The sequence below is a fragment of the Dipodomys merriami genome, unplaced genomic scaffold (assembly GCF_024711535.1).
Source record: "Dipodomys merriami isolate MVZ:Mamm:240054 unplaced genomic scaffold, mDipMer1.0.p SCAF_5, whole genome shotgun sequence".
Classification (NCBI taxonomy): domain Eukaryota; kingdom Metazoa; phylum Chordata; class Mammalia; order Rodentia; family Heteromyidae; genus Dipodomys; species Dipodomys merriami.
Window position 1 is genome coordinate 43,660,732 of NW_027206068.1, and position 13,486 is coordinate 43,674,217.

At 37.8% G+C, this 13,486-nt stretch overlaps 1 protein-coding gene across 4 annotated transcripts in view; it reads left to right on the forward strand.

Moving 5' to 3' along the window:
• Window positions 1-13,486, forward strand: part of Dync1i1 (dynein cytoplasmic 1 intermediate chain 1) — a 280,550-nt gene that overhangs the window by 221,083 nt on the left and 45,981 nt on the right. For all 4 annotated transcript variants that reach the window (XM_069996539.1, XM_069996541.1, XM_069996540.1 and 1 more), the window contains one exon: window positions 157-301. In XM_069996539.1, coding sequence (XP_069852640.1) covers window positions 157-301 — 145 coding nt within the window. The remainder of the gene's footprint in view (window positions 1-156; window positions 302-13,486) is intronic.

Genomic DNA, 13,486 nt, shown 5'->3' on the forward strand with positions numbered 1-13,486 from the left:
ATTTCCTGCTCTCAAGAGAATGGTTTTATTCTGGCAATATGTGGTTATTGTTCTAAATTATGGGAAAGTAATTCTATCGAGCTGAGGTGTTTTTTTAAACAAGTCACTGATTTTGGAAGGTCACTGAAATTCTGCTCACATGTGCTCTTCCTACAGCAAGGCAGGCATTGGTGAGGTCTTCGAAGGTCATCAAGGGCCAGTGACGGGAATTAACTGCCACATGGCAGTGGGCCCCATCGACTTTTCTCACCTGTTTGTCACCTCATCATTTGACTGGACTGTCAAACTCTGGACTACAAAGGTAAGAAGAGCTTGACTAAAATTCTCAGGTAATATGTAAAGAAAGAGGATGGCTTTTTCTTCCATGGTACAGTTGTAACTAAAGCCTCTTATACGTAGTATTGGGTATGGATTTATACTCCAGAGCTAGTTAATGATTACCTTCTCAATCTATTTTCCTTATTTTTAAATGTTGACTTAATGCTTGAAAACAGTCTAACCTTAAAAATATTAAGTGAGCTGGGCGCTGGTGGCTCATGCCTGTAGTCCTAGCTACTCAGGAGGCTGAGATCTGAGGATCATGGTTCAAATCCAGCCCAGTCTGTGAGACTCCTATCTCCAATAAACCACCAGAAAACCGGAAGTGGCGCTGTAGCTCAAGTGGTAGAGCGCTGGCCTTGAGCTGAAGAGCTGAGGGACAGTGCCCAGGCCCAGAGTTCAAGCCCACGACCGACAAAAAAAAAAAAAAAAAAAAAAAAAATTAAGTGATTCAAATAATGATAAAATTCAAGGTATTTTTCACCAACACTAAGACCAGATACATGAATTGAATCATCTTTACCCAGACCTTTATAGCATCTATTTTTACATACATTATGGGAATATAGGTCTATGTTTTGAGTCATCTGTTTTATTATTTTGTTGTTTGGTTTTTATTTTTTTTTTTCAGCTTTGGAAGTTTTTAAGTGGGTACATATCCCTATATTGTTTATGTGTTAAAAAGAAATTTATTAGGTAGCCTAGGGAAGGAATGGTAGTGGCATTGACCAGTAATTTGGAATGGAAAAAAGTCAATGGATGTGTGTAGATAAAAGTCTCAGAAATTGGTGACTGGTTTGATGAGACGCAGAAAGAAAGAGAGCCATCAGCATATAGAGCCAGGTACATGACCTGGGCAGCTTTCCCTGCCTAAGAGAAGAATGGATATGTTGGAGAAGATCTTTGCACATGTTGAGTTTTAGGTGTCTGCAAGGTGCATTCCATACTCGACAGAAGGCAGTTTGCAGGCAATAGGAGATGTAGCTATCTTAATTAAGTGATAACAATGGTTCTCAAAGCCAAGTTCAAACTGTGGGCATGTCTATAGGATATATAATTTCATTTCTACAATAAAATATTTAAAACATCAAATGAAAGTAGAAACTACCTATCAAAAGGAATAAAAGCTGAGATATTTCTTTTTTTATTGTGAAAAAACTGTACAGAGGGGTTACAATTACATGGGCAAGATAATGAGTACATTTCTTATCAAGCATTGTAGCCTCCTCCTTTGTTTCCCCTTCCCATCCCTTCCAAGTCCCCCCCCCACCCAATCCTCCCCCCACCCCAAAGCTGAGATATTTCAAAGTCTCAAAATATAAATTTTATGTATAAATGATCAGCTAATTTAAAAAGCTTAGACAAGTACTTGTACAACAGAGAAATACGATAGAAAAGTCCTTGTCTATTGACGATTTTTATAAATTATCATTTTAGGTTTGAGAATGATGTTATGATCATTTTAGGTGCTTTTCTTTTTTAGGGAGACGGATTCTTATTGAAATATTTGCAATAAATATACTGATACCAGAGATTTGCTTAAAATGGGCAGTTTCAAATGGGCAGAACTTGGATATAGATGATGTGTTGATAATTATTGTAAGCTGATTTTTAATATGTCTTAAATCATCTGCAATAAAAAAAAACTAAGAAAAATCACAAAAAAGAGTAAAAATGACCAATACTTCAAAAATGAAATATATCCATTTTATTTCTTACCTCAGAAGCCAGTGGTACTCATGACAGATGGACGATATTACAGATGTGACATAAATTATAATGGGTCAAGAAGTAAGGGGAAAGTGAGAAGGCAATGAGGAAAAATCAAAAATTTGTTTTCTGTGCTTCTTTTTTAAATTGTAGAGACTCTTGAGAATATTGTTGTTACAGAAAAACCAGTAAAAAATGAGAGTGGAAAATCAACAAATAGAAAGTAGAAAGGGGCCATTAAAATGTTGTTTTGAATGGGATCCATGACATAGGCAGGGGAAATGAACTTCAAATTTGAGCAGTGACATTTCCTCTGTCTTAACAAGAGAGCAGCAAAAGAAAGAGACAAATATGTATAAGTGTACAGGTTTAGTGAACCAAAGTGAAACAAATTCTGATGATGGCTATTTTCTCAACAAAGTAAAGAGAGTCAATATTATATTAAATGGAAGTTGGATACAGTGAAGGGAACAAAGTTCAGCTTGAACAGAGGAGAGTAAGAAGAAATCCTGGCCATATCCTAGCCATGGGGTTTAGTGAACAGAATGTTTTAGTGGCTCCAATTTTCAGGGCTGCTTTCTTCCAAGGGAGGTCAGCACTACAAAGGTGACATGGACAAGGCGGGGACAGTTATGTGAATGTGAGGCTGCAGCCTGGTCACTGTGTGATCCAAAGACAACAGAGCATGGAAACTAGACAAGAAAACATTTGATGTAATAAACTGAAGCAGCAAGGAAATGAAGGCAGGCAAGAGAAAGTAAAGGGACCAAAGGATTGGAGGTCTCCATAAAATCAAAGAGCAGGCATGAAGGAAATAATTGAACAAAAGAATTAGTAAAAGAAGAGATGATTGTTAGGAAGAAAAACACATTTGGTATTTTACAACTATCATACTTTGAAGAATGAGGAAGAGGAGGAGTTAAAGGAGGAGGTCATTGTCAAGATTGTGGTCCCATGTCAGCTGATATCTAATGAAGGTGAAATTCACTGGAATTATGGAGGTCATAAAGACAAAAGGTCAAGGCTTTGGAGCAGACAAGAATAATGGCCATCCTAAGTGTGATGGCTAATCTTGATCGAACTGAGGCATACCCAGGAGATTAGTAAAACATACTTCTGGGTATATCAATGGTGGTGGTTTCCAGAGAGGATAAACTAAAAGGGGAATACCTATCGTGAATTGCAGGTAGTACTGTTGAAAGGTAAGAAAACAGAGAAGCCACATTTTGAGAGGTCAAATCTTGGAGTCTTTATTAAAAGGCTGGCAACTGCATGGTGGACTTCTGTCTCAAAGACCAGCAGCCAGCAAATATACTTAACATTGTTAGAAAACTGAGCCATGAATGCCAGAGATAAAAGAAAGAACAAAAACAGTATCAACAAACTAATTCAACTCCAGTGGAGAGCTGGATTGGGATGCCATGGTGACCAGAGAAGAGCCAGGAGACAGGACACTAACACAGAGACAGATGGCATGGCATAATGGCACCTGAGCTAGTCTGGCCCTAAGTAGGGTCAGGTCAGGGGGCAGAGTCATGGGAAACTCCCAGGCACTAGACTAACAGGTTTAGTAACCTATCAGCCAAGTGCCTGCCCCTGCTTCCAGGAATTCAGGCATGCCCATCACCTGGGAGGTGGGGCTTCATCTTCCCCCACCAAGAAGACAAGATCCCAGACCCTACCATCTAAGATGGTAGGCCAAGATGGACAAGATGGCTCAGGCTGGACCCGAACTACTTATTTCAGGACCATCCCATAACTGGGGCCCCCCGCTGGAATAAAAGAGGGAAAAGGAGAATGTCCATGAGCTGAGCTCAACCCCCTCTCTGCTTTGTGCTTCCATAATGTGAGCTGTTCTTTTCTACCCACTTTCCACCAGGATGGGTTGAAATATCTGAAGTCATGAGTCCAAATAAAAATTTCCATCATGAAACCATTTCTCTCAAGTATTGTCACAGTGGCATAGAAACAAATGTACTGGGACACTGGCCACAGTGTTGAGGTATTCAGAAAAGTCTCGAGGAGATTGGAAGAGTTAAAGGATGGATAGAGCCAGATTTCTGAGCTTAAAAGAAGCAGAACTTTTTCCTGGAGTTCAGGAACAGTAAAATAACCCCAGAAAGCAAGTAAGAAGCTGACCCACTCACTATTTTGAAAGAACTACATGAGTAGCTTCTACTTGAGAGTCAGCTTCTTAGCTTACCTGGGAGGGAGGTGAAAAGCTTCAGGCAGGTAGTAGGGAGAGCTAACAACAGGTAAAAAGCTTTTCCTATGGAATGAAAGACCAGGGGTTAGGAGGGCATGGTGGAAACATCCAGCAAAGAAGGATCTATGAATAGTTTGTCCCAGTGAAACAAGTACTGATAGAAATTTCTAGAAAGTTCCCAAAGACTGTACCAAGAATGAAGAAGAAAGTTTCCAAAAAGAAAAGCAGGGGTGGGGGGAGACGTCTGGAGTTGAGAATAGGAATTGTAGCAGAACACAGGCAGCCTGAAGGAAGAGAGGATTAAAACACATCACACATTACACGTTCTAAGTTCACCCCACCCACCCTCGACCACACGGAGTTTCATCATGAAACCGCTGTCAGGGAGGACTTCACTTTGAAGCAGAAACTTTGTTGGAGTGGTTTTCCTGGCAAACAGAGAGCCAGGCTGCGTTCCAGGCAGCTGAGTCAACAGATACATAAGCCACCATTTCCATCCAAATGGCTAGAGGGAAGGGATACAGTCAGGAGATGAGGCTGGATGGATAAGTCTATATTTGATTTTGCAGTTTGATATTTTCTGGGTAGTGGAGAATCACTTTAAGATGGTATCAAAATTTAATTTTAAAAAGTGTGATTGCAATACTATGAAAGACAAATTTTTATGGACAACCTATACCAACATGTATTGAACTCCTACTGTATACCAAGCATCATCCTAAAGGCTTAAAATATATTAGTCCAAGCCAGGAGCTGGTGGCTTACATCTGTAATCCAAGCTACTCAGGAGACTGATATCTGAGGATCATGGTTCAAAGCCAGCCCATGCAGGAAAATGCATGAGATTCTTATTTCCACCATGAGATTTCTTATTAACCACCAGAAAACCAGAAATGGCACTGTGGCTCAAAGTGGTAGAGCATTATTCTTGAGCAAAAGAGCTCAGGGACAGTGCCCAAGCCCTGAGTTCAAGACCCACTACTGACTATATATAGATAGATATTTATATATAGTTATATAGATAGTTACATTTAGATGGATATGCCAAATATATGTATAAAAACATATATTTTGTATATATATATGTATATATACATATATACAAAAATGTATATAGAGATATATAGAGATATAGATATAGCTATAGATATAGATAGATCGGTAGGCAGATAGATATGTCCACTAAATCCTCAGAATAAACCTATGAGTAGATAGTCCATAGAATATGAAATATAAGCATGTTTGGATGGTGTGTAAGAGAAGAATCTGGATTCATTTTGTATGACCTTAAAACTTGAGTTCTTGGGACTAGAGACTTGACTTGAGAAAAAGCGTTTGCCTGGTATGTACAAGGCTTTGGGCTGGATTTGATCCATGCACACAAGATGAATGTATGGAAATATCACACAGAACCTCATTGATAGGTAAAATTTTTTGATTATACGTAAAACTATTTTATTAATTAAAAAAAACCTTTAGGCCTGTGTTCTTTTCCATACCAGCATGGTAACGACAGAGAAAAAAAGTTCACATTTAACCCTAGGTTGATCTCTAGATGAGAACTAGAATTTAGACAGTAAACTTATACAAAAGAACACAAATCTGAGAGATTAAAGTCAACCAGATGTAATGCCTGATTGACTTGATTTGAGAGGCAATCTATGGTGATTCTGATGTTCCAGCCTTAGGCACCTGATGGAAGTGGACCAAAAAGGAGAATAGGCTCACTTGGGTTGGAGGGAAAAATCAGCAATCTGGGCATGCCCAAAAAGGTGCCCAGAATTTCTTAGAGGTAATTGAAAATAGCTGTATCCATCTATTCAAATAGCTATAATAATATACCTTAAACTTTGTAATTTACAAACAACATTACTTGATTGCTCAGTTCTGGAGACTGGGAAGTCTAAGATCAAATCTAGTGCACCAATAATTTAGGATCAGTTCAGGGATCTCAGCAAAAGATGACACTTTCCTACTATATCCTTGTGTGACCAAATGGGTGAGCAACCTCCTTCGAGCTCTTTTATAAGGGCACTAATCCCAATCACAGGGCTCTGTCCACATGACCTTATTAACACCTACAACTCCCACCTTTAAATTTTATCAAGTTGAAAGCCAGGTACCAGTGGCTCATGCCTGTAGTCCTAGCTACTCAGGAGGCTGAGATCTGAGGATCACAGTTCAAATCCAGCCCAGTCTGTGAGACTCTTATGTCCAATAAACCACTCAGAAAACTGGAAGTGGCTCTGTGGCTCAAGTGGTAGAGTGCTTGCCTTGAGCTGAAGAGCTGAGGGACAGTGCCCATGCTCAGAGGTCAAGCCCCACGACTGACAATATGTGTTTATATATATATATATATATATATATATATATATATATATATATATGTATATATACATATATATATATCAAATTGAAGACTAAATTTACACACATGATTTGGAGAAGTGACAAACACGCGGACCAAAACAATACCAAAGGTATTCGTAATAGCTGAGGTAAAAATATAGCTATGACACTGCTCAGCATACAGCCATTCACTCCCAAAGGTAAAACTACTAATAGCATGTGAGTTAGGGTGGATGTGAGTGCAACCTGGAAGTTGCCTATGCTACAGGTGCTGAGACATGAGAATGTGGCAATGGTAAATACCAGAAATGTGGAGGAATTCACAGGAGAGGTAAGAAGAGGTCATGATGATCTCAATGAGTGCAATTTCAGTGGAGCAGTAGAGACAGACGTGGTTGAAGGAGGACAGTGGACACTAACTATTGACAGCATTTCAGGATAGGAGAAATACCAATGATTAGCAAGGAAAGCCAATGTCAGGTTAGGATTTGGTCATTGTTTGAGAGACAAGAGTATGTTTGTGGCTCAAAGAGCCAATGAACAACATAGATAAAGAATATGTCATTTAAAGCTGAAACAAGGTCACAGGATGACCCATTGCAACAAGGATACACAGAGGACAGTATATTGGAAATGAATTTTACAATTTGGGGGGAAGGGCGGAAGGGGAGGAGTGTGAGAGGTGGGGGAGGGAAGGGGTATTGGGAGAACAACAAGGAAGGAAGTGAAGGGGTAACAATGATCAACAAATAATGTACTCATTGCCTTACTCATGTAACTGTAACCCCTCTGTACAACATCTTAACAATAAGATGTTTAAAAAAAGAATATGTCATTTAAAAAATGGAAAAGGATTACTTCAGTGCCTGTGATGGTGTACTATATGGAGAGATAGGAGTAGAAGACATAGAACATGGATAAGACTGGAAAAGGTAGCTCACCAGTAATGGAGCAAGGAATGAGAGGCTCTGTGTTGTAAGGGAAGTCTTGATGAACACTAGGACAAGTAGGGAGAGGAAGGAGGCTTGTACAGGTCCTACAAGATATGAGACAGGGCCCTGACTCTGAAAGATATCTGAATTTCAGATACAGGAAAAGCTGACTGAATACCACTGACTCTTTTTGTAAGGGATATCTAACTTAAATTTTACAAGAAGATAAATTTTATAAGAAGATAGTCTGGAATTGCTGTTGTTAAATTTTAGGTTTTCAACAATATCCTGAGTCTGACATGTGACATTCCCTACAACCTGGCTACTCTTCATATAATAGGCAGATGGATTCAAATGTGGGAAATATATCATTTATCTGCTTCCCCTTCAGAGGTTTTAAAAGTGTGGTGGCTGATCAGAAGCAACAGCGTTATAGGATACTTATTGGATATGTAAAAGCTCAGACCTCATCTCAGATCTTCTGCACCAAAACACTTGGCAGGAGCCCAGTGATTTATATGTAGCAAGCCCTTTAAATAATCTTGATGATGCTACAATAGAAAGAACCCTTCTCTAAATTACTGTGGAGCTCTATTTCAAGTTATTCATTCTACGGAGCTTAGTCCCCCACCCCCAAACTTGGTTTTCTGATATAGTTAGTATTCCAGTTTTGGTGAGGTGGGACAATGGTTAGGCTTAGAACTCTTGGCAATATTGGCTAGCGTATTTCCTATTCTTAACCTGAACAAGCATAATCTCTAAGGAAAGCAGTAGCCACATCTCTTAAAATTACTCATCATTTTTGTAGGACTATGACAGAAAAATACCTGAACAAATAAGACAAAATGAAAAAAATAATTTTTAAATACTATTAAACAGTAAGTTTGCCCTTATTTTCAGTCAATATTTGTAAAGTAGAAAAGGAAATGAGATGTGCAATTCTTTTAGTCTCTTCTGACAATGGTTATCTTAGCAAGCTATTTTACACTCAAGAAGTAATTGAGTCAGTTTATCAATTAAATGAAACTGCTATGGTGGAATCACTCAGAAACCATATCAGTGATATCTTAACACTGAAGTTTTCAAATGAAATAACATAAAGAAGAATGTTCAGAATTGTTGAAAGAGTTGATGCTAACAATGTTTTGAATTAGCTAGAAATCCAATTTGGAAAGGGTAGCACTATAATACTTTGTTCATGAAAATAAGTAGAGCTCAAAGAATAACAAAAAATATTCAAAGACAAACTCACCAACAGGAAAATTTAACAACAGAAATATACATTTTGTGCACTCTATTGACCAAAATATTTTTCTAGCACAAATATCAAGTATAAGGGAAGAAGGCATGTATTCCAGAGAATAAATGCTAGAATTAGAGCACTGAATTTAATCAGAGTCTGTATTCCTTCATGTGGCATAATAAACATGAAGGCCATTTCCCCTACCTTTAGAAAGACAAAAGGTAGGACCATAAAGGCCAAAATTAAAAGGACAGCTTCTTTGCATGGAACTTTTAAATAAAAAAGTATATTTGGAAACAATGCAATCATTGCCAGTTCTCCTTGCAAATTTGAATGATTAATATTCCCAGTAATTCACATGTGCTTTTATTTAAATTTTCCGTGAATATTAGGCAGGTTGGAGTTGTAAACTAGGAAAAACTAAAGGAAGACTGTTATACTGCATTTTTTGAGAGATTCGTGGTTCTAAATATCCAAAAGGATAGCTTAGTTTATAAGCACCAAATAGCCACATTTGATTGTAGGTAGTAATTTTATCTACATAACAGTATTGGGAAATCTTGAAATTTTTGGATTATTCAGCTATGCTGAATTAAGATGAAATGTAAATAGTTACACACTAGTGATAGAGACTGTTTCTTTTGGGGGGAGATTAGAAACTTAAAGCAATATAATTAATGGCAGCCTTTTTATATTTTGTATTATTTATTTCATTATTTATCTGCTTATTTGTTGTGCTAGAGATAGTGCCCAGGTGCTCACATATGCTAGACAAACACTTTACCTCTAATCTCTACCCCAAGCTTCATTTTCATTTTATTTATTTATTTATTTTGCTGGTCCTGGGGCTTGAACTCAGGACCTGGGCACTGTCCTTGAGCCATTCTGTGCTCAAAGCTAGCACTCTACCACTTGAGTCACAGCACCATTTTCAGCTTTTTCTATTTATGTGGTACTGAAGAATTGAACCCAGCGCTTCATGCATGCTAGGGAAGCACTCTACCACTAAGCCACATTCCCAGCCCTTCATTTTTATTTTATTTTATTTTGGTTGGCCATGGGGCTTGAACTCTGGGCCTGGGCTCAGCTCTTCAGCTCAAGGCTAGCACTCTACCACTTGAGCCGCAGCACCATTTCTGGTTTTCTGAGTAGTTTTTTGGAGATAAGAGTCTCATGGAGTTTCTCCCCCAGGCTGGCTTTGAACCATGATCCTTAGGTCTCCTGAGTAGCCTCCTGAGTAGCTAGGATTACAGGCATGAGCCACTGATGCCCTGCTCTCATTTTTATTTTTAAAAACAGTAATGCAACCATTTCTGAGGAGAGATGTTTTGTCTGTCACTTTATTTATCAACATATTTTATGTAACCATATATAAAGCCCTATATGGCCTATGTATCATCAGACTGATAAAATATAACCATGTGTAGAACATATTATTGTCATAGCTCGTCAACACAAAATATAAGAGATTTCAAACGAAGAGTAAAGCAGACAGATGTGAACTGATGGTGGAGTCTGGAGGGCAGGGCATGCTTCCCAGGTGAATTCTCACATTTGACATACCTTGCTGTATGTCTTCATATGCCTGGCTTCCATGTACCTCCAAATTATTGAAAATAAAAATCAGATACAAACATCTACCCTAGACCTTGCTGTCCCATTCCTATCCTGTTTATCTCTGTCCTTTTTGTACTAACTGCAGCTACAGTCCCTACCATTCCTCTTTATTCCCAATCTCCACTAGATCTGCTCCTTCAGAAGTTGCCCTGACCTCTTTCTAGCCAATGCCAGGGGTCACTTTGTGGTCTTCATTTCCTTTAATGTCTGCTGCTTTAATAATGTTGATTTGCTCCTTGGAAACTCTTTCCTTAAATGCATCAATGAGATGGCCTTAAGAGTGCAATAAAATGATTTATACTTAATTCTATGCTGGATGATCTTTTTAAAAAATGAAACAAATGCATTGTCTGAATAAATTCTGTTGAGTATCAACTTTTACCTTTTACTGTATATTAGCATATTAAACTTCCCATCCATCAAAAAAAGCTGGAGTTGATGCTTAGAAATAAAGTATGTACTCTTGGCTGGATTAAAACATTCATTATTCCACTCAGTGTCTCTGTTTGCTGAGGTTTGGGATAATTCTTTTTCCTGTGCTGCAGTTTGGCTTCGTGGCTAGACAAGTTATGAGTTTATGGACTTTTTATCATTGCATCCAGTTTGGAAAGTTTTGGTGGATTCCAATTAAACATTGGGTTCATATTTGTTTTGGTCTTGGTACAGCTTCACAAGGATGTAGTTTCCTGATACTGTTCATGTATTTGCCAGGTCATTCCCTTTCTTTAGACTTCAAAGAGCATGTGCTTCTTCCACTAGTATTGACATCTTTCTGTATTAGAGTTTGGGGATTTAAAATCTAGTTCCTACATGTTGACAGGTCAGGTATATGGCCTAACTTAATGTCTGTGTTGGTGTGGATCTTGAACACCACCCTGGGGTGCTGTCATGCAAGAACCTTTTACAATACACATTTGGTTGATAGAAATCACTGACTTAATCCAAATGGATCTTGACAATGCATAATCTTTCCTAGCAGTGAACATGCATCCTGCTCTACACATCTTTTAACAAAATAGTGACTCTGAGAATGAAATTGTCTAAGTGACTGAGGTTAATGACTACATAAATCAGAAAGATAATTTTCTATTTTTCAAGCAGCTACTGTAAGATCAATAAGGATTACTATTTCATTTGGAGGTCCTCTCCGAAGGTTCATATCTAAGATGAATGGCTTACCTTGTTGTGTTCCTTCAGAGCTACTAGAAAAGAATCATAATTTGAATTTTGTATGAATGAGAGAATAGAAACATGTTTTCATTAAAGAAAGGCATTAGTTATCTCTTTTCAAATATAATCATTAAAATGATTGAATATTGTAAATAGTATTTAAAATCATTATACTATATTCTATACATTAATAAAAAATTCTCCTTTCTTTGTCCACTGGATCACAATTATTAGGCAATAGAATTGCTACCTGTGGAATTCTCTGTGGAATGTGAGACCTTGGACCTTAGCTTTTATCGCTTTTTGTGGACATATTTCCAGGACTTGGCATAGTAGTTGGAACCCAATAGCAAACATTTAATAAATCATTGAATTAAAAATAAATCATTGAATTAGTATGTGAACAAATAAATTGAGTTGTTTTTAAAGATGGGCACTGAAGAAGTACTAGAAAAACATTTAGTTAATAGTAGTTTAGAGCAGTAAAAGTCACAATTCAGGATTATAATAGACTTTAAAGCCCTTAGCAGGAGACATTTTGAGAAAATACAATTTTGAGGGCAAAGCTCTTAGGCAACCCTCCAAGAGTAGGATGGCCTCCTAACTATATTCCTTATAAAGGACATGACTGGAATTCTGATTCCCTTTTAAGACTGGTATGAAGGACTGAGCAAACAGATGTGTTCCTCATTTGTCCCATCTGCTCTAGGGTGATTGTCCAGCAAATGAGGAGAGCTTTTTCTCCAGACTGGCCTCAGGGGTGCATGCTCTGGACAATCACTTTTTGGTGTGCTGTAGCCCTGTTTCATGCAGGGATGCTCTCTCTAAAGATAGTTCTGAGAAAGTTTCTTTTACATGATGTGGTTCCTCCAGAAGAATGGAGGAAATAATCGTTTCTATCTCACAGTAACAACAGATGATATAAAGATGTGATAGATTTTTTTCCAAGTCTTTCCATTTCCTAACAAATGGGGCGATGTCATTCTTTCTGATGGAGGCATAGAATTCCATTGTATAGATATACCACATTTTCTTGATCCATTCATCTACTGAGGGGCATCTGGTTGGCTCCATATCTTAGCTATGGAGAATAATGCTGTGATAAAAAAAAATTATATTAAGTGATGTAAGCCAGACCCAAAGAAATAGAGGTCCCATGGTTTCCCTTATTTGCAATAATTCGTATGTCTAGGATAAGCTTATCAGATGAGCAGAAAAGCTCAAAAGCTATGTACATATGACCATATAAGATGATGCCAAGCATCATGAAGCCCAAGATACAGACACAAGAGGTTTTTCTTTGTTGTTGTTATTTTTAATGTACTATGTGATTTTTCTTTGTCTCTTTTATATGTTCTTCCTCCTATGGTATGTCCCTGTTGTCACTATATTGATTCTGGTACTCTGTATCTTGTATATACAATTGTCTAATTTGGGGAGGGAAGGAAAATAACAAAATGCTGAAACAAGGACACAGGATGACCCATTGCAACAATGATACTCACAAGACACTATGTTGGAAATGTACTTTACAACTTTGGTGGGGGAATGAGTAGGGGAGGTAGAAGAGGGAAGGGATTTGGGGAGAAAAACAAAGGAGGAGGTAACAAGGCCTGACAAGAAGTGTACTTATTACCCTACTGATATAACTGTAACCTCGCTGTACAGCATCTTTACAAGAAAATAAAATGTTTTAATCCAAAAATTTTAACAGTGACAGAGAAGCTGTCAAACCCAAAGACATCCAAGTTGAAGTGTGAGTATGTATTAGTTAGATAAAGGCACAACGGAGGGTAACAAAGCAGGATAGACAGAGTATGCAAAAACACAAAAGCATGAGATTGTAGCCACTATGTAGCTGTGTAAACTTAGAAAAGTTACTTAACCTCTTCATGCAATGGTTTATTCATGTATTAAGGGAAGATTAAAATATCAACTATT